The sequence below is a fragment of the Somniosus microcephalus genome, chromosome 11 (genome assembly GCF_052327205.1).
Source record: "Somniosus microcephalus isolate GS21.2 chromosome 11, FLI_Smic_1.0, whole genome shotgun sequence".
NCBI lineage: Eukaryota > Metazoa > Chordata > Chondrichthyes > Squaliformes > Somniosidae > Somniosus > Somniosus microcephalus.
The window spans coordinates 24733876-24761632 of NC_140997.1; the positions used below are offsets into that span (position 1 = coordinate 24733876).

General features: G+C 44.3%; 1 protein-coding gene across 5 annotated transcripts in view; it reads left to right on the top strand.

Annotated features, from left to right (window-relative positions):
* LOC147110395 (uncharacterized) overlaps nucleotides 1–27466 on the top strand; it is a 96833-nt gene extending 69367 nt beyond the window's left edge. For 4 of the 5 annotated variants that reach the window (XM_086000370.1, XM_086000373.1, XM_086000372.1 and 1 more), the window contains 6 exons: nucleotides 5146–5226; nucleotides 7596–7703; nucleotides 17724–17845; nucleotides 19510–19632; nucleotides 25135–25192; nucleotides 25682–27466. In XM_086000370.1, coding sequence (XP_085856496.1) covers nucleotides 5146–5226; nucleotides 7596–7703; nucleotides 17724–17845; nucleotides 19510–19632; nucleotides 25135–25192; nucleotides 25682–25756 — 567 coding nt within the window. In that variant the 3' untranslated portion in view covers nucleotides 25757–27466. Of the gene's footprint in view, nucleotides 1–5145; nucleotides 5227–7595; nucleotides 7704–17723; nucleotides 17846–19509; nucleotides 19633–25134; nucleotides 25193–25681 lie in introns of those variants that run through there. The other variant, XM_086000374.1, reaches the window with a different exon arrangement.
* The last annotated feature ends 291 nt before the right edge of the window (nucleotides 27467–27757 follow it).

A 27757-nucleotide genomic window follows, 5' to 3' on the forward strand; every position in this document is an offset into this window, starting at 1 on the left:
TAGTCATGGTCCTGACCTCCTCGATGGAGTAGGGCAGGTTGCGGGCCTTAATGAAGTGGTAAAGTCTGGTGACTCCGGGGTGGCAGAGGTCGTTGTGGAGGGTCTGAAGTCTATCAATTTGCGCGCTGGCGCATGTAATTCGTGAAAGAGCATCGGGGGGTTCGTTCAGCTTACCTGGCCGGTACAAGATATCATAATCATAGGTGGAGAGCTCGATTCTCCACCTCAAGATCTTGTCATTCTTGATTTTGCCCCTCAGCTTGTTATTAAACATAAAAGCGACCGAACGCTGGTCGGTGAGGAGGGTAAATCGTTTGCCTGCCAGGTAATGCCTCCAGCGTCGTACCGCCTCCACAATCGCCTGGGCCTCCTTCTCGACCGACGAGTGTCGGATCTCAGGGCCCTGTAGGGTCCTTGAGAAGAAGGCCACCGGTCTCCCCTCCTGGTTAAGGGTAGCGGCTAGGGCGAAGTCGGATGCATCGCTCTCCACTTGGAAGGGGATGGACTCATCCACTGCGTGCATTGTGGCCTTGGCAATGTCTCCCTTAATGAGGGAGAAGGCTGCGCACGCTTCCTCCGTAAGGGGGAAGGATGTGGACTTCATGAGGGGTCTGGCTTTGTCTGCATAATTGGGCACCCATTGGGCATAGTAGGCGAAGAGCCCCAGGGTTCTCTTTAGTGCCTTTGGACAGGTGGGGGAGGGGAAGCTCCATGAGGGGGCGCATTCTTTCGGGGTTGGGGCCGATGACTCCGTTCTCTACTACACAGCCGAGGATGGCAAGGCGCGAGGTGTTAAACACACATTTCTCCTTATTGTAGGTGAGGTTCAGCCGTTGGGCCGTACGGAGGAATCTCTCCAGATTAACGTCATGGTCCTGCCGGTCGCGGCCACAGATGGTGACGTTATCTAGGTAGGGGAACGTGGCGTGCAGCCCGTTCTGGTCAACCATCCGGTCCATCTCCCTTTGGAAGACCGAAACCCCGTTGGTGACGCCGAAGGGAACCCTAAGGAAGTGGTTGAGGCGGCCATTCGCCTCGAAGGCGGTATACTGGCGGTCCTCAGGGCGGATAGGGAGTTGGTGGTAGGCCGACTTAAGGTCGATGGTCGAGAATACTCGGTATTGTGCGATCTGATTGACCATATCAGATATGCGGGGAAGGGGGTATGCGTCCAGCTGGGTGTACCTGTTTATGGTCTGGCTGTAGTCGATGACCAGGCGGTTTTTATTGCCGGTCTTAACGACCACGACCTGGGCACGCCAGGGGCTGGTGCTCCCCTCGATGATGCCCTCCTTCAGGAGACGCTGCACCTCGGAGCTAATGAAAGCTCTGTCCCCGGCGCTGTACCGCCTGCTCTTGGTAGCGACGGGTTTGCAGTCGGGGGTGAGGTTAGCGAACAGGGAAGGTGGCGGGACCTTGAGGGTGGATAGGCCGCAGGTGTTACGCGGTGGGCGGTTTAAAATCTGTTGGTTGTCGACTGTGAGTAGGGGGAGGGGTCCGCCGTATGCTAGCGTGACGCTTTGGAGGTGGGATTGGAAGTCTAGACCTAGTAGGACGGCAGCGCATAGCTGGGGCAGGACGAGGAGTTTAAAATTTTTATACTCCGTGCCCTTAACCGACAGGGTCGCAACACAGTAGCCGCTGATGTCTGTGGCGTGGGACCTCGATGCCATCGAGATCCGGTTGCGCGTTGGCCGGACAGTGAGGGAGTAGTGGCTCACCGTGTCTGGGTGGATGAAACTCTCCGTGCTTCCGCTGTCGAACAGGCAGGTCGTGGCGTGGCCGTTTACTTTGATGTCCATCATGGACTTGGACAGGTGGTGTGGGCGGGCTTGGTCCAGTGTGACGGAGGCTAGTGTATAGCTGAGCGAGTTGCTGTCGTCTGCGGGTGAGGCGGTGGTCGGGTCTGGAGGCACGGTGGCGGTCGAGCGTGGTGGGTGAAATGGCGGTGCCCACGAGGTTGGACAAAATGGCGGAGAAGATGGCTGCCCCCACAACTCACATGAGGCACTGCTGGTGTCGGTTGCCTGGATCAAAGATGGCCGCCCCCGTGACTCACGTGGGGATGCTGGCCTCTGTGGCCTTGATGGAAGATGGCCGCCCCCACAGCTCGCATGAGGCACTGCTGGCCTCTGTTGATCTCCCTCTGCAGGCCTTTGCAAAGTGGCCTTCAGGCAGCTCGAGCAGGTTGCGTTTCTGGCTGGGCAGCGCGCCCTCGGGTGTTTCGCCTGGCCGCAGAAGAAGCAGCCGGCGGCCCGATCGCGGGGGTCCGATGTCGCAGCCGGTACCGGGGGTGGCGGTCCCGATCGGGTCCGGGACGCCGACGCTGAGGTAGGTCCCAGGGGGGGTGCTGCGGGGGGTATTGCGGTCGGGGTCGGTCCCGAGTCCCAGGGTCGCAAATTACAGTACCTGGAATATGCCTCGAGGTCCCGATGGGCCACTTCTAGGGAGCGAGCGAGGGCTGCAGCTTTGTCCAGGTCGAGGTCCTTTGCTTCAAGCAGTCTTTGCCGTGAGTAGTCGGACCGCAGGCCTTTCACGAAGGCATCGCGGACATTGTCTTCAGCATTTTCTGCCGCCGTTACCGCTTTAAAGTTAAAGTCCCTGCCGAGTGCTTGTAGCGCCTGTAAAAATTCATCTACAGACTCTCCTGGCTGTTGCGGGCGGGATCTTAGGAGGTGTCTGGCATACATGGAATTTACCGGGCTCTGGTACTGTCATTTCAGCCGGTTGATGGCGTCCTCGTATGTTTTAAGGTCCCGGATGAGTGCGAATACTTTAGGGCTCACTTGGGCGGTCAGAACTCTTAGCTTGGATTTCTGAGGCACGCCGGATTCTCCCAGATAGGACTCGAAACAGCTCAGCCAGTGTTCGAAGTCGAGGGCTGAGTTTGCTGCCTGTGGGTTTAGATCCAGGTACGGTGGTCGGAGGGCTCGCAGCCAAGCCGGCTGCTGTGGCTGTTGTAGCTGGGCGTCTGGCTGGTCGTTTGGCTGCTCAAGTAACGACATTTTAAAATTTAGCCAATAAAATTGATATACCTATCAATTTATCCAATGAAAAGCGACGAGCTAAGAAAGTAACTATAGGTTTTTATTGGCTAAATAACAGAGCCCACCCTCGTGGGTGATCGGATCCAACAAGGAGGAATACCAGCCAGTCGACCACCTTTATACCTGGGCAGGTAGGTGGAGCCGTGGGCGGAGTCAGCAGTGGTCAGCCCAGGTATAACAGTGTGACAAGAGGCGACCTCGCATAGTGATACAACAGTGTGAACAGTGATAACCATAGAGTAACGATATAACCGTGATAACTATAGTGTAACGATAGTGAACGATAAAAGTGGTTTACCACACCCAAATGGTTCGGTGATCCTCTTTTGTGATTACATTGTGAAGTTTGAGACAGCTTAGTCTCCTGTTCCCGGATTCACTATCGCTCATCTGGCCTTCGGAACTACTGTCCGTCATCTTTTGTATTTTCTTGTACGGTTCCTTTGGTAGCCTTTTTGTTGTCGCTGGTCTTCTTCCCAGACCTGCAAACTCGTGCAATGTGTCCCATCTTCCCGCATTGCCTGCATATTTTGTCTTTGGACCAGCAGTCCTTCTGGTCATGGTTAGTTCTGCCGCAGCGATAACATTTTGCAAATCCCCGTGTCATTTCGTGGGTGCCGTATTCCTGTGGTTTTTGTTGAATTTCTGCAGCTCCCCTGGCTGCTGCTTCATACGATACTGCCACGCTGAAAGCCTTATCTAGCGTCAGCTCTTTGAGAGTAACTTCTTCTGTGTTCCTTCACTCAGGAGTCCACAGACAAATTTGTCCCGTAGGGTATCTGCCAGTCCTGCTCCGAACTGGCAGTGCTTTGATAGCTTGCGTAGTTCCGTAAGATACTCAGCATTGCTCTCATCTTTGTGCCGAGTTCTCCTGTGGAATTTAAATCTTTCTGCTATCAACAGCGGTGCAGGGTTTAAGTGTTCCTGTAGGACAGCAACAATTTCGTTAAAACTCTTCGCCTTCAGTTTGGCTGGAGTAATCAGGTCCCGCAATAGGCCGTACGTTCTAGCGCCCATTAAGTTTAGCAATATCGATGCCTTTTTCCCCTCCGCTATTTCGTTTGCCTCGAAATATACCTCGACTCTTTCCACATACGTGGTCCAGTCCTCTATTGTATTATCAAAAGCAGTGATACAGCCAGTCTTCGGCATCTTGCAAATCTAAAATGGCGCCTCCCGCGCTTTGCCTTCTTCCCCGCTGTTGTTAGCGCTGCTTTCCACGGTTTCTTGCGCGTTTAATATTGATTTTTTTTTTTCTTTTATTATTTTCCCGTCGTGGAGCGGACCCTCTGGGACACTTTCCTCCCTCTTAGGTCCGAACGCTGCCCGGCTCCGAAGCACCGGCCGCGCCCTGTGTGCTCCACCCTCTCTCTCTTTGCTTCCCGACTCGCTGCCCGGCCCCGTTGAAAAGCCACCCGATCGAGCTTCAGCCCGCCGCAGCCCAGGAAGGATCAGTGCACTACCTGCTACCAGCCCGATTAGCTGGGAAACCACAGACCGAGGAACCAAGCCTGGCTCTGGACAGTCTCTCCTGCAAGTTTCCAATCCGACGATTTGGAGGGCGGTTGCCCACGGTCGACGCCCGTTTCTCGAGTTTCTTTGGATTTTTTTTTTCTTCTGGCTTCGACCTTCAATAACGTTGTCTGAGGTGCTGCCGAGTTGCAGGTAAGTTCGTTTCTTACTCGTCGCCAGTGTTACGTCCGTGAATAATTGAGACACGGACAGCAGGAGTGAACAAAGTAAGTCTTTACTGGTGGAAGTCGATAGTGAAACTAAAAACAGGCTCAATAGCGCCTTTTATACAGGGGTGGTGACTGCCGGTACTGCAGTCTGAGACCAGTTATTCTCTTAAAGGTACATACACAACAGTTTCAGCTTTACACTGATGCTAAACCTGGATGGTGCGAATACTTGTTTTGAGAATTTATTGCTGGGGGGGCACCTAGAGGTGAGTTGATGTTAGGAACTTGTGTTAATTGCTACAACGTAAATCTATTCAGAAGTTTAACAGTTGGTCATGAAGGCTGTGTTTTAAGGTTGTGCTTTAGAAATTGATTCCTCAATTAATATATAAACTTTTTAAAACATTTCTCATCAGAGCACTGCTGCCCTTGCGGTGGCAATCCTTGAAGATCTGAAGAATGGAATAGTGGGCTTACCTAAAACCTTTTCATCAGTGGTAGGTCTTTTGTCTAAATGCCGTGCCGGATTGTAACAATTAAATGCAATAGATCCTCTGAGTTATGGGTATTTTGGGAGCTACTATTTTATTAAGTGACAGTATTACAGGAATTAAGTTCCTTTTGTAGAGCTATCTGAGCAGTAAATAAATGCCCAATGTTATAGGTCTAGATTTGTAGAAACCTAAAACTGTGTAATGCCTTTCTAAGAAGCTGATTTTATTTTTAACTTAAAGGCTCCCATTCTGTCCTGCTCATTGTATAATATATATCCAACACACAGCATTTTTCTGACATTCTGCTGTCTTGGTTATATGTCAATAATTGCCCCCACAAGTAAATCACATTGTGTATAGGTGGCCTGGAGAACATTGGCAGTGCTCAGCACAAAAAAATCCCTAAAATTAACAGCATAAAATAAAATATGTAATAAGGCAATAGTTTATTCTGTATATTAAATCTGGAACATTGACCTTTCATTGGAGTAACTACCAATACATGATTATTAGCTCCCCCATACTCTCTGTCCTATGCGCCTCTGATCACCTGTTGATAGCTCCCCTCTCCAGAATGTGTACAATTGAATCTTGAGTAACTACACAACTAAATAGAAATACTAGACAGTCACACCATGTCACTGAGCATCCGTGCCAGTTCTAATGAAGGTGTAGCTGAAATCTTTTTCTTTGAGATGCTGATTGACCTGCTTGTGTATATCTGGTATTTCTGATTTTTATTTTGGATTTCTAAAAACCATGCTTTCTCTGATTATCTTTAAACACATAATTAGTTTGCCAAGAGTGTCATTTAGTGTTTCTGCTTGCACCAATGCTGAAGTTGTAGTGTAAATCCGGAGTCAAGGCCCAACCTGACTCTGGAGCATTGGAGAGCGAGACTCCCTGCTTCCATTTCACATTACAGAGTGTAAATCCAGTGCAGTGTCACACCAACTGTGTAAAGTGCCCGGACCAGACACTTTGCACATCTATCTAGAGTTATTTAAAATGTTGAGATTGCAGATGCTGCTGCTCGCACTGTCTAAACATTGAAATTTTACCTGCTGAGAGAGGAGTTCGGGATGTCTGTGTAAGCACAGGTGCAGAACTCCGTTCTGGGCAGCTGCATTCAAATTTTACTAGGCAATGTAAAAAGGATAATGCCTGACTGAAACCAAAACCACAACAATTTGTCTCGGACCAGTAAATGCAGCCTCAATCAGACATTCAGTAACTCAAACTGAGAACTTTTTAAAACATGATTAGATATCTAAAATAGTCTGTTCAATGTGCTGTGCCTTCACCAAAATTAAAATAGGATTTTGATGTTTAGGACACTTTTTTAAATGTGCTTGCATCCTGAGTTCCACACACTGTGTGCTAAACGTCTGTTGAAGTGGAGTTGGCTATAGTCCTCTGTTGTTCATGTACATTGTGTTGTCTAATGCTTGGCAAAATAGTTTTGTGTGGCAACTTGATCTGCAAATGTAAAGCACCAAGTGCAGCCAGTAATGTCCTTAGCTATCTAAATCTCATGGAACCTGGAGTACTTGTTGAGTTAGCTGTACTTGATACAGAGCCTGGCAAAAGAAAGAGAACCTATCCAGGAAACTGAAAACTTGCCTGAAATGGTAGTGGCTGTTAATACGTGGATGAACACGCACGATGCTTCGCTGGGGCACTGGAGTCTAAACCAGTGGAGGGAATGGAGCTAGGACCGTAATCGGATTGTAATAAACTGAAAGGAGTGCTGGTCATCAAATTAGCGATTTCAAACTTGAGTTTCAGTAGAAGAAAAACAATTATTTTCAACAAATTTGTATTGTCCACATTATTCAAATACTCCAATCAGGATATTTTAGTTACAGTGCTACTTCCAGTTACTGTACAACACAGTATGATTTATTTTTTTACTCTTATCCTAAAGATGTTATTCATTCTTTTACATGGTTCTAGATAGTAGCAGCTCTCCAGTACCTGGTGGTTGTTGATATATGCAAGCATGAACATTGAGTATTGGTTGGTTATTTGATCAAGTGGACCATTACATCATGGTCCAGTTCTGTCCTCAAAAAAGCATCTATACCTACACTTCCAGCAGGGGATATTCAGTGATCAAGAACAGGAATGATAGCCAATTTGTCTCCCTCCTCCCACCACCACCAACCCCTCCATGAAGCCTGGGAACTGAAACAAATTGTAGATATTAAGGTCCTATATCATTTCCAATTGGTTAGTTCTCAGAGATGCTGCCTTTTTACAATGAAACAAGTAGGTCTTTTGTTTTAATGGTTTAGTCCCAATTTAAGTTTATATAAAATTCCATGAAGACTTGCATGAATGAAAGCTAATATAAAATGTTCTGTTTACAGCTTCACAGGGAATCTGCATTGATTCTTATAACGGTGGCTGCTGCCCAGATGTTGCACAAGAATCTCTCCATGATGAACATTGTTCTGCCATTAATTGTAGCTTACGGGGTAAGAACAGTAAGATTACTGTAACTAGTTTATTTTACTTTTGTCTTTCCCTTTCCAAAATCCATTTCTGGAGATTGATAGATGCTTTCAGTATGGAAGGCAGTTGATTCCATCTTTCCTCCTTCCCTCACCAATCAATTTGTTTCAGTGCAATTTCTTTCACAAAACTAATTTTAATCATTATGTTCACAATGACTCTGAAAATGCTGAAATACAAGTATAATTTCCATGGCTACCTCCATAGAAACATTTTCACAGTGGTATTTTTGAAATTGCGCCTAGCTTCATGATATTTAGAATTGCATTTTATGTTAACACTAATAACACTATTAATGTAAATTTAGCCCTCTTCTTCCCAATTGTTTCATTCCATTATTTCATTTTGCTACCCTCCTTTTATTCTGGAAATTTTCTTTCTTTCCCCCCCCCCTACCCCTACTATTCTTAAGATGTTGACTCATTTCACTGAATTCCACATTTTCCTGGACCTCCATTCCTGACTACAGCTGAGAGGTGGGATTCAGGAGAGGGAGATGGAGGGTATGTTTAATAAAAGGAAAAGTTTAAAAAGGAATAACTAGATGGAGTGGCTTTATGGTAACTTTAAAAGTGGCCCTTAAACAAGTCACTGCCTGGGATTGTGGCTTTTCACAAAACATTAGTGCCTGGTGGAGCACCTCCACAGTTGGACCGGATTCCATCCTCTCCTGGTCCATGCAAGCATTTCGGCAGATGCAGTTGATCCACTGTCTCAGAAAGCTTATTCTGAGTCATGAGAATCCTTTGCTCCTCTGAAATTAACAGCTTCCCTGCCGATCGAGATAGCTGACAATAACTACTGCATCCCTGCTGTGGGACTGAAAATTTCTCCAAACCGTTCACCTCAGTTAGTGCTGCGGTGATGCTTGTTGTCTTGTTTTAGTAACTAGCACAAACTCTTGGTCTGACATGGAGTTTGGAATTAAATTTCCACTCATATATTTTGCATCTCTCAAATTCTGCATTGGGGTGGGGGCAATTACTCCTTTTGATGAAGGCATCTTGGGATGGGAGCAAGATTTGGAGAGTGGCACAAATAGATTAAAATTGAATTTCTGTTGGCCTTGTTCCCCTGTTTACTGATGTCTGCTTTGTCATTAAAATGAATACAGGGGAAAATAAGTCAGCCAACAGTCTTTGAGAATTCTTTGCTATTTTTCCTTGGTGTATCTGCTGTTTTCACTCATCATTCTACGTGAAAGTAGAGTAACTGATATTCTAGTTTGAATATTTCACTTCGCCCATGTGATCTAGTGCTAGATCTTTTTGGACTCCAGCTGTCACTGTTCCACTGGGCCCTGGATCTGTGGCCCCACTGATCAGCAAGGTGTCTGGTCTAATGGCAGGTATTGGATCCTTAGAGCCCCGAGGGACAGCAGAATGCATTCTTGCCACATGTGGTCTGGAAGCCACTATGCAAGCTGCTCTCTGTTCTTTGTAATATTGCCATCAGAGCTGCAGTGTGTGCTTCCATGGAGGTGAAGTCACCAACTGGTCCCTGGCCGTTTCTTAGCTGGGGATCTGCTGCATATTCCAGTGAAAGCTGACGCATGCGCCATTGGTTTCTGTAACAATGACAGAACTTCCATGATGTTGCCACAAAAGAACTGTACACTCGAGAGTTATACCCGTCAGTTGCCGCGCATTCTCAGAGCTTGATTGCAGAGCCTGTATGTAGGTATGATGTTCCTTGAACATTCTTCTTTTCAGGTGAGTACCCATGAGTTCTGGGTCCCACAACTCGATAGCGTTCTCCCTAGCTTCTCCTAGGAAGGTGTCACATCCTCCTTGATCTTAGCTGGTATGGGGCAGTAAGAAAGCAAGTGCTGCAGAGGGTAAGTTGGAGGGGGTTGGTGCAGAAGAACACTGGGCAGGAAGTGTCCGGTGGATGGGTTGCACTCTGCTGTTCTCTTCCTCATTATCATCATTTCCCCCATTGCTGTGGTGGATCTGCAGGAAAGATGAGTAGAAGTTAAATTGGTGAGCATTATCCCCTTGGTATTAAGGAGACAGAGAAAGGGATGGAAGGTTGTTTTTGTATGGTGCTTCACAGTGATGCCAAGATGACAGTGTAGATGTTTAGTCACTAACCTGGCACCAACAATAGGGTACGGTAGCATAGTGGTTATGTTAGAAGACTAGTAATCCAGAGGCCTGGACTAATAATCCAGAGACTTGAGTTCAGAATTTGAATTCAGTTAATTAAATACATCTGGAATAAAAAACTAGTATCTGTAATGGAAATCTGCTGTCCTTACCCAGTCTGACCAATATGTGACTCCAGACCCACAGCATTGTGGTTGACTCTTAACTGCACTCTGAAATGGCTGAGCAAGCCACTCAGTTATATCAAACTGCTACAATACAATAAGAATAAAACCAGGCGGACCACTCGGCATTGATTTGGACACGACAAAGGCACGCCCAGCCCAGTCGATTCTGCAAAGTCCTCCTCACTAACAGCTGGGGACTTGTGCCAAAATTGGGAGAGCTGTCCCACAGACTAGTCAAGCAACAGCCTGACCTAGGTATGATTCTGTGAATATGACATCCCAGACTTCTTCATCGCCATCCTTGGGTATGTCCTCTCCCATCGGCAGTCTCACTTGAGGTATGCAGTCGAGAGGTAGTGGCCCCGGGAGTCCTCAACATTGACCCCAGACCCCATGAAGCCTCATGGCATCCGGTCAAACATGGGCAAGGAAACCTCCTGCTGATTAGCACCTACTACCCTCCCTCAGCTGATTAACCAGTACTCCTCCATGCTGAACACCACTTGGAAGAAGCAAGGGCACCGAATGTACTTTGGGTGGGGGACTTCAGTGTCCATCACCAAGATTGGTTCAGTAGCACCACTACTGACTTAGCTGCCAGACTGGGCCTGCGACAGGTGGAGAGAGAACTAGCTCGAGGGAAAAAGCTACTTGACCTCATCCTCACCAATCTACCTGTCGTAGATGCATCTGTCCACAGTCCAAAGATGTGCGGGTTAGGTTGATTGGCTATGATAAATTGACCCTTAGTGTTGGGATTAAATACGTGGGGTTACGGGGATAGGGTGGGATATGTGTTGGTGTAGGGGTTACGGGGATCGGGTGGGATATGTGTCGGTGCAGGCACGATGGGCCGAAACGGCCTCTATCTGCACTGTGGGGTTTCTGTGTGATGACAGTGTTGGTAGGAGTGACCACCTCACAGTCCTTGTGAAAACAAAGTCCCGTTTTCACACTGAGGACACCCTCCATCGTGTTGTGTGGCACTATGGTGCTAAATGGAATAGATTCAGAACAAATCTAGCAGCTCAAAACTGGGCATCCATGAGGGCTGTGGGCTATCAGCAGCAGCAGAATTTTTTTTAAATTCGTGTATGGGATCAGGGCGTCGCTGCCAATGCCAGCATTTATTGCCCATCCCTAGTTGCCCTTGAGAAGGTGGTGGTGAGCTGCCTTCTTGAACCTCTGCAGTCCGTGTGGTAATGGTACTCCCACAGTGCTGTTAGGTAGGGAGTTCCAGGATTTTGACCCAGCGACGATGAAGGATCGGCGATATACTTCCACGTCAGGATGGTGTGCGACTTGGAGGTGGTGGTGTTCCCATGCGCCTGCTGCCCTTGTCCTTCTAGGTGGAAAAGGTCGCGGGTTTGAGAGGTGCTGCCGAAGAAGCCTTGGCGAGTTGCTGCAGTGCATCCTGTAAATGGCACACACTGCAGCCACGGTACGCCGGTGGTGGAGGGAGTGAATGTTTTAAGGTGGTGGATGGGGTGCCAATCAAGCGGGCTGCTTTGTCCTGGATGGTGTCGAGCTTCGAGTGTTGTTGGAGCAGCACTCATCCAGGCAAGTGGAGCGTATTCCATCACAATTCATAACTTCCTGGCCCGGCACTCCTACCATTACCATCAAGCCAGGCGGCCAACTCTGGTTCAGTGAGGAGTGTAGAAGAGCATACCAGGTGTACCTGAAAATGAGGTGCCAACCTAGTGAAGCTACAACACAGGACTACATGCATGCTAAACAGCAGAAGCAGCATGCTATTGACAGAGCCAAACGATCCCACAAGCAACGGATCAGATCAAAGCTCTGCAGTCTTGCCACATCTAGTTGTGAATACTAGTGGACAATTAAGCAACTAATGGGAGGAGGAGACTCCATGAACAACCCCATCCTCAACGATGGTGGAGCCCAGCACGTGAGTGCAAAAGGCAAGGCTAACGGATTTGCAACCATCTTCAGCCAGAAGTAACGCGTGGATGATCCATCTCAGCCTCGTCCTTGGGTCCCCACCATCACAGATGCCAGTCAAGGAGCCCTAGTAAAATTGAAGTCAATGGAAATCGGAGAAAACTCTCCATTGCCTGAAGTTGTACCTAGCACAAAGGAAGATAGTTGTGGTTGCTAGCGGGCAATCATCTCCGCCCCAGGACATTGCTGCAGTAGATCTTCAGGGCGGTTCCCTTGGCCCGACTATCTTGGCTGCATCATCAATGACCTACCCTCCATCATAGGGTCAGAAGGGGGGATGTTCGCTGATGATTGCAGTGTTCAGTTCCATTCGCAACTCCTCAGATAATGAAGCAGTCCGTGCCCGCATGCAGCAAGACCGAGACAACATTCAGACTTGGGCTGATAAGTGGCATGAAGTGGCAAGTAACGTTTGCGGCACAGAAGTGCCAGGCAATGACTATCTCCAAAAAGAGAGTGTAACCACCTCCCCATGACATTCAATGGCATTACCATCATCTAATCCCCCACCAACAACATCCTGGGGGTCACCATTGACCAGAAACTTAACTGGACCAGCCACATAAATACTGTGGCTACAAGAGTGGGTCAGAGGCTGGGTATTCTGCGGTGAGTGACTCATTTCCTGATTCCCCCAAAGCCTATCCACCATCTGCAAACCACAAGTCAGGAGTGTGATGGAATACTCCCCACTTGCCTGGATGATTGCCGCTGCAACAACACTTAAGCTCGACACCATCCAGGACAAAGAGCCCGTTTGATTTGCACCCCATCCACGCCACCTTAAACATTCACTACCTCCACCGGCGTACCTTGGCTGCAGCATGTACCATCTACAAGATGCACTGCAGCAACTTGCCAAGGCTTCCTCGGCTGCACCTCCCAAACCCGTGACCTTTTCCACCTAGAAGGACAAGGGCAGCAGACGCATGGGAACACCACCACCTCCAAGTTCCCCTCCAAGTCACACACCATCCTGATTTAGAAGTATATCGCCGATCCTTCATCGTCGCTGGATCAAAATCCTGGAACTCCCTCCCTAACAGCACTGTGGGAGTACCTTCACCACACAGACTGCAGCGGTTCAAGAAGGCGGCTCACTACCACCTTCTCGAGGGCAATTAGGGATGGGCAATAAATGCTGGCCTTGCCAGCGACGCCCACATCCCATAAAAAATGATTAAAGAAAAACCATGTTGACTGTCTAATCATGTTATGATTTTCTAACTGACTTGATACCATTTCCTTAACAATGGATTCCAGCATTTTCCCAATGACTGATGTCAGGCTAACTGGTCTGTAGTTCCCTGTTTTTTCTCTCCCTCCTTTCTTGAATAGCGGTGTTGCATTTGCAACCTTTCAATCCACTGGGACCATTCTAGAATCTAGGGAATTTTGGAAGATCAAAACCAATGCATCCACTATCTCTTCAGCCACCTCTTTTACAACCCTCGGATGTAGGCCGTCCCATGAGTTTCTCTGGTATTTTCTCCACTTGTATTAATTACGTTAAGTTCCTGACCCTTGGTTCCCTGCTATTTTTGGTATGCTTTTTGTGTCTTCTGCTGTGAAGACAGATAAACATAGAAACATAGAAGATAGGAGCAGGAGTAGGCCATTCGGTCCCTCGAGCCTGCTCTGCCATTTAATGAGATCATGGCTGATCATCCAAATTCAGTACCCTGTCCCTGCTTTCTCCCCATATCCCTTGATCCCTTTAGCCTTAAGAAATATATCTAACTCCTTCTTGAATATATTTAATGAATTGGCCTCAACTGCCTTTTGTGGTAGAGAATTCCACAGGTTCACCACTCTCTGGGTGAAGAAATTTCTCCTCATCTCTGTCCTAAATGGCTTACCCCTTATCTTTAGTCTGTGACCCCTGGTTCTGGACTCCCCTGCCATCGGGAACATCCTTCCTGTATCTAGTCTGTCTAGTCCTGTTAGAATTTTATAAGTTTCAATGAGATCCCCTCTCATTCTTCTAAACTCCAGCGAATATAAGCCCAATCGACCCAATCTCTCCTCGTACGTCATTCCTGCCATCCCAGGTATCAGTCTGGTGAATCTTTGCTGCACTCCCTCCATGGCAAGAACATCCTTCCTCAGATCAGGCGACCAAAACTGCACACACTATGCAAGGTGTGGTCTCATCAAGGCCCTGTACAACTGCAGCAAGACATCCTTGGTCCTGTACTCAAATCCTCTCGCTATGAAGGCCAACATACCATTTGCCTTCTTAACCGCCTGCTGCACCTGCATGCTTACCTTCAGCGACTGGTGCACAAGGACACCCAGGTCTCATTGCACTTCCCCTTCTCCCAATCTATTCCGTTCTACCGTTCAGATAATCTGCCTTCCTGTTTTTGCCACCAAAGTGGATAACCTCGCATTTATCCACATTATACTGCATCTGCCCAATCACCCAACCTGTCCAAATCATACTGGAGTTTCTCTGCATCCTCCTCACAGCACACACGCCCACCCAGCTTTGTGTCGTCTGCAAACTTGGGAGAGATTACATCTAGTTCCCTCGTCTACATCATTAATATATATTGTGAATAGCTGGGGTCCTAGCACCGATCCCTGCGGTAACCCACTAGTCACTGCCTGCCACTCGGAAAAAGACCCGTTTATTCTAACTCTTTGCTTCCTGTCTGCCAACCAGTTCTCTATCCAAGTCAGTACCTTGCCCCCGATCCCATGCGCTTTAACTTTGCACGCTAATCTCTTATGCGGGACCTTATCGAAAGCCTTCAGAAAGTCCAAATACAGCACATCCACTGGTTCTCCTTTATCCATTCTACCAGTTACATCCTCAAAAAATTCCAGTAGATTAGTCAAGCACGATTTACCTTTTGTAAATCCATGTTGACTTTGTCCGATCCTGTCACTGTTTTCCAAGTGCTCTGCTATTGCATCTTTTATAAAGGACTCTAGCATTTTCCCCACTACCGATGTCAGGCTTACCGGTCTGTAATTCCCCATTTTCTCTCTACCACCTTTTTTAAATAGTGGGGTACATTAGCTACCCTCCAATCCATGGGAACTGTGCCAGAGTCTATAGAATTTTGGAAGATGACCAGCAATGCATCTACTATTTCTAGGGCCACTTCCTTAAGTACCCTAGGATGTAGATTATCAGGCCCTGGGGATTTATCGGCCTTCAATACCGTCAATTTCCCAAACACCATTTCCTACAAATACTGATTTCATTCAGTTCCTCCCTCTCATTAGACCCTATATTCCCTGACATCTCTAGGAGATTATTTGTATCCTCCTTTGTGAAGACAGAACCAAAGTATGTATTTAATTGGTCAGCCATGTCTTTGTTCCCCATTATAAATTCCCCAGATTCTGACTGCAAGGGACCTACACTTGACTTCACCAGTCTTTTTTTCTTCACGTATCTATAGAAGCTTTTACAATCAGTTTTTATGTTCCCTGCAAGCTTACTTTCATCCTCTATTTTCCCCCTCTTAATTAATCGTTTTGTCCTCCTTTGCTGAATCCTAAACTGCTCCCAATCCTCAAGTTTGCTGCTTTTTCTGGCCAAATTATATGTCGTCTCCTTGGATCTTATGCTATCCCTAATTTCCCTTGTTAGCCACGGTTGTACCACCTTTTTTGTTTTATTTTTATGCCAGACCGGGATGAACAAATTCTGTAGTTCATCCATGCGATCTTTAAATGTTTGCCATTGCAAGTAACATTCCCCAATCCATCCTAGCCAAGTCGCGCCTCATACCATCGTAGTTTCCTTTATTTAAATTCAGGACCCTAGTCTCTGAGTCAACTACTTCATTCTCCATCTTAATGAAGAATTCTATCATATTATGATCGTTCCTCCCCAAGGGGCCTCGCACAACAAGATTGCTAATCAATCCTTTCTCATTACATAATACCCAGTCTAAGATGGCCTGATCTCTAGTTGGTTCCTCAACATATTGGTCCAGGAAACCATCCCGTATACACTCTAGGAATTCCTACTCCACAGTATTGTTAGTAATTTGGTTAGCCCAATCTATATGTAAATTAAAGTCACCTATGATAAATGCTGTGCCCTTATTGCACGCGTCTCTAATTTCCTGTTTAATGCCGTCCCCAACCTCCGCATTATTGTTTGGGGGTCTGTATACAACTCTCACTAACATTTTCTGTCCCATGGTATTTCTCAGCTCTACCCATACAGATTCCACATCATCAGAGCTAATATCCTTCCTTACTATTTGGTTAATCTCCTCTTTAACCAGCAATGCTACCCCACCTCCTTTTCCTTTTGCCTATCCTTCCTGAATATTGAATACCCCTGGATGTTGAATTCCCAGTCTTGGTCACCTTGGAGCCATGTCTCCGTAATCCCAATTATATCATATCCGTTTACATCTATTTGCGCAGCTAATTCATCCACCTTATTATGAATGCTCCCTCGCATTAAGACACAAAGCCTTCAGGCTTGTTTTTTTAACACTTTTTTTAGTCCTTTTAGAATTATTATTTACTGTGGCCCTGTTTGATTTACACACTTGATTTCTCTGCCTTCCACTTTTTTGCTTTTCTCCTTCCTATCTTTTGCTTCTATCCTTGCTTCCCTCTCCTCTGTCTCCCTGCACCGGTTCCCAACCCCCTGCCATTTTAGCTTAAACCCTCCCCAACAGCACCAGCAAACACTCCCCCTAGGACCCCGGTCCCGGTCCTGCCCAGGTAATAACCGTCTAGTTTGTACTGGTCCCACCTCCCCCAGAACCGGTTCCAATGTCCCAGGAATTTGAATCCCTCCCCCTTGCACCATTCCTCTAGCCACGTATTCATCTGAAATATCCTTCTATTTCTACTCTGACTAGCACGTGGCACTGGTAGCAATCCTGAGATTACTACCTTTTTGAGGTCCTATTTTTAAATTTTCCTCCTAACTCCCTATATTCAGCTTTTAGGACGCATCCCATTTTTTACCTATATCGTTGATACCTATATGCACCACGACAGCTGGCTGTTCATCCTCCCCCTCCAGAATGCCCTGCAGATACAAAATATTTGTTTAACGTTTCTGCCATTTCCTTACTCCCCATAATAATTTCTCCTGTCTCAGCCTCTAAGGGACCAACGTTTACTTTTGGTACTTTTTTTTTCCTTTTTATATACTTGTAGAAACTCTTACAATCTGCTATTATATTTCTTGCTAGTTTTCTCTCATTCTATTTTTTCCCTTTTTATCAATTTTTTGGTCAACCTTTGCTGGTTTATGAAACTCTCAGGCTTGCTATTATTCTTTGCAACATTATAAGCTTCTTTCAATCTAATGCTATCATTAACTTCTTCATTTAGCCACGGTTGGATCACTTTTCCCATGGAGTTTTTGTTTCTCAATGGAATGTATTTTTGTTGAGAATTATGAAATATTTCTTTAAATGCCACTGCTTATCTACCGCCATACCTTTTAATCTATTTTTCCAATCTACCTTTGCCAACTCGCCCCTCATACCTATGTAATTGGCTTTATTTAAGTTTAAGACTCTAGTTTCGGACTTAGGCAAGTCACTCAAAATTAATGTAAAATTCTATCATATTATGATCACTCTGCCCCAGAGGATCCTTTACTATGAGATTGCTAATTAACCTGGTCTCATTACACAATACAAGATCTAAAATAGCCTGTTCCCTGGTTGGATCCATGACCTATATTGTTCTAGGAAACAGGTATGAATTTCCTTATGCTGATTAATATTGTTTGTGGTAATTCTAGAAAAATTTCTGGGCTCTGAAGCTCCTGTTCGACAGCCTGAGCGTGAAAGAGGAGGTCTTGCACCATTTCTGTGCCATGTTGAGCAGCAATATTTATGTATATAAAAGCATGTTGATTGATACGTAAGTAAGATTTCACTACTGCTGGTGGTAGATCTGGATATTTTGTCGGTATTTTAATCCCCCCCCCTCAGCCATTTGTTTAGATGGTTATGTTGAGTGGGATTATAAGTCATTAGTGTAAGTAGTGCACCATGGGAAGAATTGCATTACTAAATATTATGTATAATATCAATGCCATATCTGTCATAAATTAGGTGGGTCACAACATTCCAATGGCATAGTATCTTGATGGGAAAATGCATCCCAAGAGTGCCAATATTTATTTATCTGCAGTATGTGTTACTGTAGGCAGCAGTGTGATTGGTCATTGGTATTCCACGCCTACCAAGTATCATTGGGTGCAAAGCCCTCTACTGGTGCTTAGAATATGCTGAGCCATTGTAGTGTTTTTGCAGTCTCCTGTGTTTTAGTCTAACAGTAGTAAGAAGATTGTCACTGCAACCTGCCAGAATAGGAACTGTGGAAATAAATTGCCACAATAGCATTTGCCTCTATCAGCCAAAACCTGGTTGTAAGCACTGTAATATGCTAACCTAGAACGAGATTCTTTTTCCATCTCAACTGAAATAGTGAAAAACAGAAATAAATTGCACATCACTTCCAGCTGATTCCCACCTGTTCAGTTGAACCCATTAAGTGCCAGCCAGTTCTCGCCCAATCAACCCAAGTGCAAGTCTGTTAATCGTGCAAACTCATGAATTGCACAGTTCCCCCCTTCCCTGGGCTGACAAGTCAAATGAACTCTTTGGCATCCATTAACAAGGAAGTGTGAGCTGCAGTTTTCCTGTTCAATCCCTTCCAGTAATGGCCAGAGTAGAGACTGTTGCATTTTTTTTTACACTTCCCCCGCCCCTTACTGCAGTAAAATCTGACCTGAGGTAAATGTAGAGACTGGGGAAGGTAGCTGAATCCCCTCCTCTCTGCCCTCTTCCCCTCCAGTCTGCCTCCTCCCCCTTTGCACCACTCCCAGCTGGGTCCATTTATCCCCCCACCTCCCCTCAACCCTGCTTGACCTGAATACTGAATGTGTCATGACTTCCCATGTGCAAGAGAGTGGTTATACTATATACGGTTTTGCACATTTAATCGAGCACTTCTAAGAAAACAAACATGATCTTTTATATTAACATTTGTTCTGTAAAGATTTCTACTGTAATTACTACTTAATCACCCCATTATGTGGGTAACACAAGCTTTTACCACTAAACCTGATTGCTTGCATGCCCATCATACTTAAAGCAGAATTGATGTCTTGTGAAAAGCTTTTATATCATCTAAACAATGACCATGGGCACCATTGATGACAGTCTGTCTCCAAACAGGATGCCATTGTGATTACTAAGAATTTCATGAGATGGCATGTGAAGCACCGACCTTCCAGATAGAGCTCAATTTGAATAAACTGTGATTATCTCGCTACTTGCGCCATAGTAAAAATAAGTTTTTACCAGAATTGCCAAGTCTTGCTTAATTCCTTTAAAGTCCCTTTTTAATGCATGGCGCTAAATTTTAGCTGTTTGCAGCCTGTCATTGTTTCCCTCCAAAATATCCCACTGTTTTCAGTGGTCTGACCTTAGTACTGCCAAATTTGCTTTTCTATTATTAAAATCTTTGTCAAAGATGGTAATATATTTATTTAAAGTGTATTTCTCAACTTTATTTAGGTTTAAGTGTCATGATGCAGACTATGTCTCTGATCTGGTGACCCTCTTCCTGTCCTTTAAACAAGCTACTATCCAATCTGTTAGCATTCCTGTGCTCAACATTCTTGTGGAGGCGTGGCATGAGTGAGTATTTCTGGAATCTGCAAAGATCCCATTAAATTTTAAAAGTAATGTCAAGTGTCTCGAGTTAGCTGCAGTGTGGTACAGTAGGACTTTTTAAATGTCTTTGGCATCTAGATTTTTAAATGTTATTAGCCTTTAATATGATTTCAAAAGGGGTTCAAAACAGCAGAGTCCCATTGTTCACACCTGCCCAAAATAAAAGTCGTGTACTGATAGAGGATCCAGGCCCTGTGTTTGACAAATTTATTAGTTTTTTGAGGATGTAACTAGCAGGGTAGATAAAGGGGAACCAGTGGATGTAGTATATTTGGATTTCCAAAAGGCATTCGATAAGGTGCCACATAAAAGGTTATTACACAAGATTAGGGCTCATGGGATTGGGGGTAATATAGTAGCATGGATAGAGGATTGGTTAACGGACAGAAATCAGAGAATAGGGATAAGCGGATCTTTTTCAGGTTGACAGGCTGTAACTAGTGGGGTGCTGCAAGGATCAGTGTTGGGGCCTCAGCTATTTACAATCTATATTAATGACCTATCCAAGTTTTCTGATGATACAAAGCTAGGTGGGACAGTAAGCTGTGAGGAGAACACCGAGTCTGCAAAGGGATATAGATAGACTAAGTGAGTGGGCAGTAAGGTGGCAGATGGAGTATAATGTAGGGAAATGTGAGGTTATTCACTTTGGTAGGAAGAATAGAAAAACAATATTTTATAAATGGTGAGAAACTTTAAAATGTTGGTGTTGAGAGAGATTTGGGTGTCCTTGTGCAAGAAAGACAGAAAGCTAGCATGCAGGTACAGCAAGCAATAAGGAAGGCAAATGGCATGTTGGCCTTTATTGCAAGGGGGTTGGAGTATAAGAGTAAGGAAGTCTTGCTATAATTGTACAGGGCCTTGGTGAGACCACACCTGGAGTACTGTGCACAGTTTTGGTCTCCTTATCTAAGGAAGGATATACTTGCCTTGGAGGCGGTGCAACAAAGGTTCACTATAACAACAGAAAATGCTGGAAAAACCCAGCAGGTCAGGCAACATCTGTGGAGAGAAATTTGAGTTGACGTTTCGGGTCGAACCCTTCTTCAAAACTGGAAAGAAAAGAAAATAGATCGAAGGCAGGGCTGCGATCGGACAAAAGAAGTGAAAGAAACAAAAGAAGTAAAAGAGCTAGACGAGATGGTAATAGGCTGAGATTAGGTGTAAAGTGTACTGGTAGGGCAAGAGATAGCTGCCAGATGTGAGAGAGAAACAAAAGGAAAGGGGGGGGGGGGGAAAGGAGTGGAAAAATTACAAGAAAAAATGTGTAATAGGGGCCGAGGTTATGATCTGAAATTGTTGAACTCGATATTGAGTCCGGAAGGCTGCAGAGTGCCTAATCGGAAGATGGGGTGCTGTTCCTCGAGTTTACGTTGAGCTTCCGTGGAACAATACAAGAGGCCAAGGACGGTGAGGTCTGAGTGGGAATGGAGTGGTGAATTAAAATGACAGGCGACCGGAAGCTCGGGGTCACCCTTACGGACTGAACAGAGGTGTTCCGCAAAGCGGTCACCCAATCTGCGTTTGGTCTCCCCAATGTAGAGGAGACCGCATCGTGAGCAGCGAATACAGTATACTAGATTGCGAGTTCACTAGATTGATTCCTGGGATGAGAGGGCTGTCTTATGATGAGAGATTGTGTAGAATGGGTCTATACTCTCTGGAGTTTAGAAGAATGAGAGGTGATCTCATTGAAACATACACAATTCTGAAGGGGATTGACAGGGTAGATGCTGAGAGGTTGTTTCCCCTGGCTGGAGTGTCTAGAACCAGGGGGCATAGTCTCAGGATAAGGGGTAGGCCATTTAAGACCGAGATGGGGAGGAATTTCGTCAGTCAGAGGGTTGTGAATCTTTGGAATTCTCTGCCCCAGAGGGCTATGAATGCTCAGTCTTTGAGTATATTCAAGGCTGAGATAGATTTTTGGACTCTAGGGGAATCGAGGGATATGGAGATCGGGCAGGAAAGTGGAGTTGAGGTCGATGATCAGCCATTGAATGGCGGAGCGGGCTCGAGGGGCCGTATGACCTCTTATTTCTTATGTTCTTAAAAACAAAGAGGCTTTTTCTCCTCCTTACAAGCTGGTGTAATATTCAGGATCTGTTTCTTTCCCTAATAAAATACTACAAAAAATATTTTTAATGTTTACTATAGGTTTTCTATTTGGCACTTTATAATTGGGACACTGTTCTGTACCAATAGAGTCTCGTATCTTATTTGCCTGGGTGATATATAAGCATAGGAACTTGTCCTAAGGTGTTTTAAAAATGATTTTGTCTTTGAATCTGTTGGTTTCTTTAAAAAAAAATCCTTCTGTTTTCTCCACTTCTGAAGATACTGGCTCTTGCTGGCATATAGGTATGGTGGGGCTGGCTTGCCCTTTGATACCTTGCTCAAACGTGTGCATCTTGGCAGGCTGTTCAACCATCGGGACCATCACTGGGAGCTTGATCCTGTCCTCTTTTCTTCCCCCCCCACTTCCCTCAGCTCAGGGATGCTGAGGCCAACTGCTACCTTGGTTGAAATCAGCTAACTTAGTGCAGACTTTAGTGTGTTAGTGTCGTGGTTATGTTACTGCATCATAGCAGTTTCAGAATTTGAATTCTGTTTAAACATAAACTAAATAATCTGGAAATAAAAAGCTGGTATCAGTAATTAAGTGACTATGAAGCTATTCGATTGCCGTAAAAATCCAACTGGTTCACCAATCGCCTTTAGGGAAGGAAACCTGCCGTCCTTACCCGGTCTGGTAAGGAAATAGGGATGGGCAATAAATGCCGACTTTGCCAGTGACGCCCCCATCCATGAATTAATTTAAAAAAGACTAAGGATCAAACCTTCCTGGTCTGAATGACTCCGTATCACACTAATGTATTTAGCCACCACGACATTGGAAATTTTTTTAATTCCTCCAGTTTTATGAAGTAGTTTAAATATATGTTCGGAGGATGTGAGACGCAGAGCCTAGAATCCTATTTTCTACATAAAATTTCTCAAATTATTGTTTTCTATTCTCCATTCTTAATATTTGCCCAGCAATGACTGTAAATAGACCTGTAATTATATAATGGATATCTGAGAGAGAGAGTTGTAAAGCTTTAATACAATGGAGAAAAGAAATGGACGGTCTCTGAGGGCACTGCAACCCATAATAGCAAAACTGGAGCAGTTTAAAATCTGTCATTAGAATCCAGAAAGAAATTATAGATAATTGCCTTCCACCTGGGTATTTGTGTTTTAAACAATTTCTAGAGCTTTAAACAATTCTAGTGTTCGTTCTATGAATTGGTCAATGAGTTAATTGAACACTTGATTGCAATCGTCTGTCACAGCCCTATTTAAATTTTTAAAAATTACTATTGTGAACCAGAGTTAAAATTAAAATGACTGGATGGTTTCCCATATCACTCTTCATTTGCACATATTGCCTACAAATACTTAAAGTTCAATTCACAAAAGCACTCCCGATGGTTTTATATAGAATTTTACAGCACAGAAACAGGCCATTTGACTCGCAAACAGGTCAATGCCGGTGTTTGTGCTCCACATGAGCCTCCTCCCACTTTATTTACTTCATCTTTCCCAATCAACGTATCCTTCTATTCCTTTCTCCCTCGTGTACTTGTCTAGCTTCCCCTTAAATGCATCTGCGCTATTCACCTCAACCACTCCATGTGGTAGTGAGCTCCACATTCAAATTGCTCTCCGAGTAAAGACGTGTCTCATAAGTTCCTTGTTGGATTTATTAGTGACTATCTTCTATTTATGGCCCCTAGTTTTGGACTCTCCCACAAGTGGAAACATCTTCTCTACATCTAACGTCAAATTCCTTCATCATTTTAAAGACTATCAGGTCACCTCTCAGTCTTTTTTCTGGAGAAAAGGCAGAACAGGCTCGAGGGGCTGAATGGCCAACTCCCCTTCCTATATTCCAAATAGCTATCAGCACGCACTTTCTACACTCCACTCGTGAAGAATTGGTTGATGTAGCAGATGGCTGATGATGCCCATGAAGCAGTACCCTGCATGAGTTAGTGCCTTCAGTGGGTTGTTGGAAGCGCACGGAACTTCATCCATGATCCAGCTTTCTGCAATAAATTCATCAAAAATAACTGGCACACCAACACTTGATAGCTGTACAGGCCATAGAAGTAAAACAGCAGTATCTTGTCAGTTACAATGTTGAAAGATTTCTACCTCCAGCAGCTACCTGCCAGGTGGGATCATCTTCCTGGTAGGCTTTCCTGCGTATCCTCGAGTGACTCCATTGAAAGTTTTAAGGACTGCTACTTCACACTGAGATGAAAGTAGAGCTGTCCAACCCAAGGAAAACCTGCTACCAGCTGGGTAATGCTACTAGAATGACTTGGCAGCAAGGGCACCTGAGAATATCTGGGGTCTGAAATTCCCCTTGTCTGCTAATTTTAGTGTAAATGTAGGGGCAGATCAAAAACTGGTGCCGAAAATGTTAACTGATGATTTGGCTGTGTTTAGTGCTCTTCGGCAAGGCTATTACAGTCTACTCTTTATTCAGATTCAGATCCCTGAATTTCAACTTTACTGTGTTATTTATGTTGCTTAATTCAAATTATTGGATAATTCAACAGTTTTAGTGCAAGAAAAGACTTCAAATTATCAGCTGTAGATTATGCTAATGAATTGATGCAGCATTTCTCAGCTGCACAGTAACATTGATGTATTTTACTCCAATCAGACCTGGAGTTAGTGATGATTTCAAACTAGCACCACAGCAGTGAGTGGAAAATAGTAGTGTTTTCTGCCCATAACCATTGGTGTAGCGTGGCACTGACTGGCATATTGCAGTTGAGCAGAAGTGTGAGAGACCTGGGAGCAGAGAAGGCCTAAGAGGTGTATGACTTGGCAAATCTCAAGTACCTCAGTGTGGCATCAGAAAGCTCAGACTCACAAGGGAGATCAAGACTGTGCCATCTGATCCACAAAGACCTCCAGGGACAGTCTTCTATCTGCTAGCACTGCCCAGTGCTAGCAATCATTGTCATCAACTTTATATGAAAAGGACTTTCCAGACACGCGCACAAAGAACATCGCAAGAGTCCACCATTTGTTTGGCTGTTATACAGCTGATGATTCATTTTCTACAGCATTAAAGAGTGACAGACTCCAAGATATATTAAATGAATTTATTTGATTTGGTTGTGCAATGCTACTTGTCCATGTGTTTAATGTGTCTTTTTGTCATATTTGCCTCTTGTGTGATATGAACTCTCTGTTGTGGATGTGCCCTACTAAGTCTTCCCAGAGTTGAGGAAGTCACATTGGTGGTCCATAGCCAAGTGATGAGTTGAAAGGAATTCAGAAAGCCCATCAATTATTTCTGCAACTAACACTGATGGATCTGGATTAATATCTCCGATCAGACAGTGGGCTTATATTGGAAGTAGGATTCTGTCACTGTAGCTAATTTGTGACCATATTCTTTCACAGATTCAAAACCAAGGAATGTCTCTGGACACAAACACTTCACAGTTTTCTACAAAATAAGGTATGATTTGTAAAATAACAATCTGTGTTGTCAAATTCTTTGATATGCACTACAAATTTGGGAGGAGGGAAATAAGGGTAATTACATAATAGTTCCTTAGAATCTTCATTATATATCAATCCCCTTATAATTAGGCCTCACAGCATTTAAAAAAAAAAAAAAAAATTCCTTACTTGCTTTTGATTTCCCTTGTCACACATCATACATCACCAAGACGGCAGTCAAGGAGCCTTTCCCCATATCTTCATCATGCTGCTATGTAACCCGCTTGTTAAAGAATGTATCCCAGAGTGATTGTATTGCTGGGGGTAATTCCTAGCTTCAAACCTATGTCCTAGCACTGCACAGCATGTGTTTGAAGACGTGTGCCACCTTCCTGCTCTCAGGATTCGACTCCCATTGGGGTTAAACCATTTCATTTGAAATTCTGTGGCAGCTCTGAAAGTCATTTTGAGAATCATGAAATTTCTTTCCCCTCTGTTGATGCAGGTTATTCCAGCCATGGAAATGCTGAACACGGCACAGTTTATAGAGTTACGGAATAAAATAAAACAGCTGTTTTAAGAAAAAAAAAGTTTGACTCATCCTGGAGCCTATCCAATGCGATGGCCACTGGAAAAGGTGGATTATGATGGCAATACATCCTTGGATACTAATTACTGAGACATTGGCTCCTGAGATGACATATATTACAATGACCAGATGTCTCTTAACTTTAATCTGCATTATCATACAACCATTAAAAACTAGGCACAAATGGAAATCCTGCAGTTTTTTTAAAGAAAATATCAGTCACCATTGACAATTATTCCACTGTTCATAAATAGCGTCTAACCGTGAGGATATCAACATCGTTATTAGAAAACAATTAAAATATTGGTGTTAAGGGATCCAGTAAGTGAAATTATTTTCTCCCTATTCCTTTTATTTTTCTGTGTTACCAGGTTAAATATATTGTGCTGCGATAGTCGGAGGCATTTGAAAACACGAGTAAAAATTGGGTTGGGTGGGTGGCGGTTTAATTGTCCCAGTGAGGCTTGTCTTATAATATTTATTTGTTCTTTACTTTATGATCTTTCCCCTAGAAAGCACAGTATGTGTGTATACCTGGTTTTGTAGAATTGACTTGAACATTAAGCAAATACAACATAGTGAAGGCCGAATCTGCCATTTGTGGATACTTTGTGGGTTAATGAACTTCTGAAAGGGAAAGATAGAGTAACATTCTGGGTAGAAGTCCTTCATTGCTCTGAATTATTTTAGTGATATGTTTTCTCATACTTTTGATGTAACGAGAGGTTGGACAGAATGCCCAACTCATTTTGGCTTCTCCAGCGGCATCTTTTATACAGTGGTGATTGACGGTCGGTGCTGTGCAAATAACAAAATCCTGCAACATTGTATTTTTGTATAGAATCCTTTCAAAAAAAATTGCATTGGCCGGAATTGTAATACAGAATGATCCATTTATATAGATTTTAAATCTGTCTTTCTGCTAACCTCTGTCAGTGAAGGAATGCCCTTCCATCGGCAAGGGCATCATTTTTACACTGCAGTCTACTGGTGTTGCTTTCTCCTTTTCCATTTAATTCTCCCTTAAATTTGTGAAGAAACAAACTGTTAAATGTTTCACTTTTGAAAACCTTTTCCAAATATTGAGGTTTCCCAAAGTTTACTTGTGATTTCTGTTTTTGTGCTCTGGGAACCGTGCAAGTTTTTGAGCCCATTTTGCTGCCATGTGTCTATTTTGAGTTTACATGTGCTTTTGTCACTGTTCCGCAAAATGAATCTTACTAATTTGATGCCTTTCATAATTAAGGGATATTCCGTGATGAGGATTCTAAAAAGAGAATGAAATCCTTAACCTTTAGAAAAATCCTTTTAAACTCCTCTGAATCTTTCATGCCCAACTTAGGTATTTTTTTACGTGCAGTAGAATATCTCTTTATACCTCAATGTTTTATGGTTGCTGGCAGCCTCTGTGCATATGTGTGTGGGGTACCAGCCTTTGGTGCTATATTATTTTTTGGCATTGTCACGATATAAAAACCTGGACCTGCTTTTAAAAAAAATAAAAATAAAAATAAAAAAAAAACCCACTTGGCTGCAGGAGGTCAAACATATGCAATTGCTATCTAACATTTTTGTTCCAAATTTTTTAGGAAAACCGTATATATTTTTCTACAGGTTCAGTGTTATTCATGTCTTTTTGCAATCTGGTTTACAATGTATTCATTTAATAAATTTAATAAATTTTTCAATTCCAAAAAAAAATCTGCACATCACTTGTGTACGATGTTGCGTTCAAGTTCGGAGCCTGTTTTGTGTGGTAAGGAGTTGCTGGTAATGTCCTACGCTACTTGGGTTCGAAAAGGTGACAGTGTACAGCTATACCCTTCACTTAATTGGAGCATAGAACATTAAATACAGAGCAAGATGGTAATTTTACTAGTAAAAGGTGCACTGCCATAATCACCGACTAAACATAAAAGCCTGCACTTCTTCCATGAGCCCCAAAGTGAGAACTCCAGGATTCAACAAGGTCAGTCTGCAGAGGATACATTT